This window comes from Eleutherodactylus coqui, chromosome 2, assembly GCF_035609145.1.
Source record: "Eleutherodactylus coqui strain aEleCoq1 chromosome 2, aEleCoq1.hap1, whole genome shotgun sequence".
Lineage (NCBI taxonomy): Eukaryota > Metazoa > Chordata > Amphibia > Anura > Eleutherodactylidae > Eleutherodactylus > Eleutherodactylus coqui.
The window spans coordinates 335778964-335781744 of record NC_089838.1 but is presented as its reverse complement, the minus strand read 5'-3'; the positions used below and the strand labels follow the sequence as shown (position 1 = coordinate 335781744).

General features: G+C 38.0%; 1 protein-coding gene across 1 annotated transcript; it reads right to left on the bottom strand.

Moving 5' to 3' along the window:
- Window positions 1-117: 117 nt before the first annotated feature.
- LOC136610400 (olfactory receptor 10A3-like) lies at window positions 118-1101 on the bottom strand. The gene has a single exon (XM_066589632.1). It carries the CDS (start codon window positions 1099-1101, stop codon window positions 118-120), a length of 984 nt encoding a protein of 327 aa, XP_066445729.1.
- Window positions 1102-2781: the final 1680 nt, after the last annotated feature.

Here is a 2781-nt window from a genome sequence, read left to right as displayed (position 1 = left end):
AATGATTTTTTTTTTTTGCAACATAAACGACTCAATAAGCTGACACAGATGTTTGATTGTTCGTCAGATGAACTTTTGCACATTTACATGTGCCGACAATTGGGTGACTGAGCATTGCTACAAAGGTTCATGCCCGATGGTTGGCCTGGGTAAACCAGTTTTTATTCCTTCTCCCTTATGCGTTAGTAGATTTCTCATAATGATTTTTATGTTTTGATTCCTCAAGCAGTATATGATGGGGTTAAATAGCGGCGTCACCACAATGTACAAAATGGAGATCAGTTTGTTGACAGTCAAAGTTTGTCCGTTAGCTGGAACCATGTAAATTGTGAGCAATGTCCCAAAGTATAGAGTGACCACAGTGAGGTGGGAGCTACAGGTGGAAAAGCTTTTCTTCTTACCAATTGTTGAAGAGATTCTAAAAATTGATATAAAGACATTGATATAACTAATGATGACAAAGACAAAGGGTAGGATTATTATGGGAATAGCACCAATAAAGATCTCCAACTGTAAAGCAAACTTGTGAGAACATGAAAGTTCAACAAAAGGAAGGAGATCGCAAAAGAAATGGTCAATCACATGGGGACCGCAGAAATGAAGTTGGCAAAGAAAGCTAAGAGTTATCTGAGTTAGGAGGAAGCTGAAGACCCAACAGTAGATGACCAATGAATACTGAAGCCTATTGTTCATAATGGTGTTGTAACGAAGAGGCTGACAAATGGCCAAGTACCGGTCATAAGCCATGACTGTGAGGAGATGACATTCTGTGCACCCAACGGCACAATACATGTAAGACTGGAATATACATCCTGCAATGGAGATGGTGGCTCCTTCCAGCCAGATGACACGCAGCATGTTAGGGACTACAACTGTCAAGAAGATGGACTCAATGAATGACAACTGCTGGAGGAAGAAGTACATGGGAGAATGGAGCTGTGGCTTGATAGACACCAACACAATTATTGCACAGTTTATTATGAGAGTCAGAATATAGACAATGAGGATTACATGAAATACTAAAACAGCCTTGAAGCCTTGAACTTCTGGGAAACCCAGAAGAAGGAATTTGGTGACTGTCGTGTCATTTTCTTTACTCATAGCGAAGTGAGATCCTTAGAAATGAAGGAAGCCAGAAGAATCTACTTTAGGGTGGGCTATGCTCATACATTTTTTCATCTCAATAGGAAGACTTATTAACTCCATGGTCCTTCACAGAGCTTCGTGTACAGTTTCCACCACATTTACAGTTGACAGACTCACCACAGATAATAGTGTTTTCTTTCTATAAGGGGTAAAGTACACAAATGATCTGACTAGGATAGATAGCGTGGCTTTAGTTGATATAGGATGATGTGTGTAGGCTTACAGCACTGCTCCGACCACAGGTATGAAAATAGAAGGTGGCTTCTCCATAAATCAATGTCTGATCTTTCAGCAACCTTGCAATATGACCAATAATATAAAGTAAGCCAAACCAGAGTCTTCTACAGGAGAAGGAACTGATCTATTTTTCTCTCATCAGTGCAGAGAAAGGCATTAGTTTGCTGGGTAAGTGGCCTTCAACCCCTTAGTGACCATCCTATAGTGTTTTTACTTCCTGCAATTGCAGGACGTGTATGGAGGGAGATCGTGCTGCTATCTGCCACCATACATCACGAGTCTCATTTGTTTCTTACAGCTGACACCTGCGGGTAACAGCCGTGATCAGCCGTGCAGTCACTTGGGGCTGTTAACCCTTTAACCCCTTGAGTGACGGGTTTCTTACCACCCTGTGAGACCCCCCTGGGCAGGTTGTTTAAACTGGCCAATTATTTAATTTCAACTAATTTTCCAGTCCCATTCCAAGAGCCATAACTTTATCATTTTTCCATTGACCAGGCCATATGAGGGCTTGTTTTTTTTGAGACAAGTTGTATTTTTTGATGGTATCATTTTTGGGTATATATAATATATTGCATAACTTTTGTAAAAAAAATGTAGGGAGATTGGGGAAAAAAAAGAAATTCTGCCATATATTTTTTGGATTTCATTTTTACGACGTTCAGCGTGCAGAATAGTCAACACGATTCCGGTGATACCAAGTTTGTACAGTTTTTTTTATGTTTTGCTATTTTTGTACATTTAAAACATTTTTTTTCTTAAAGGTTTGCTTTTGTGTCACCACATTCCAAGAGCAGTATTATTTTTTTCCCATTGCCAGAGCTCTAGACGGCCATGTTTATTGGAGGATGAACATGTAAAAGTTTGATCGCTTTTTATTCCATTTTTTCTAGTGGCAAGATAAACAAAATCTGCAATTCTGGCATGTTTTTTATATTTATTTTTAACTGAATTCTCTGAGCAGTATAAATAGTATATTAAAGCAATTCTACAGGCCGGTACGATTATGCCAATACCGAATTGTAATAGTTTTTTATTTTTTCACGACTTCTTCACAGTTTAAAAAAAAAAAGTAATAAAAGTTTAAATCACCCTCCTTTCATCATACCTATAATTTAAAAAAAATCTAAATCATAAAAGAAACATACATATTTGTTATTGCCGCGTCTGTAAAAGTCCAATCTATCAAAGTAGTGAATTATTTAACCCCCACGGTGAACGTAGCCAGAAAAAAAATAAATAAAAATGCCAGAAATGCACTTTTTCAGTCACCCTGTCTCAGAGCAAAAATGCAATAAAAAGCGATCAAAAATGTATTCAGAATTAGCACTACGTAAATTACAGGACATCCCGCAAAAAATGAGCTCTCACTCAACTATGTCAACGGAAAAATTAAAA

Bases quoted from the DNA above. Each gene is read 5' to 3' on its own strand.
- LOC136610400 (XM_066589632.1), bottom strand. From the start codon at position 1,101: ATGAGTAAAGAAAATGACACGACAGTCACCAAATTCCTTCTTCTGGGT.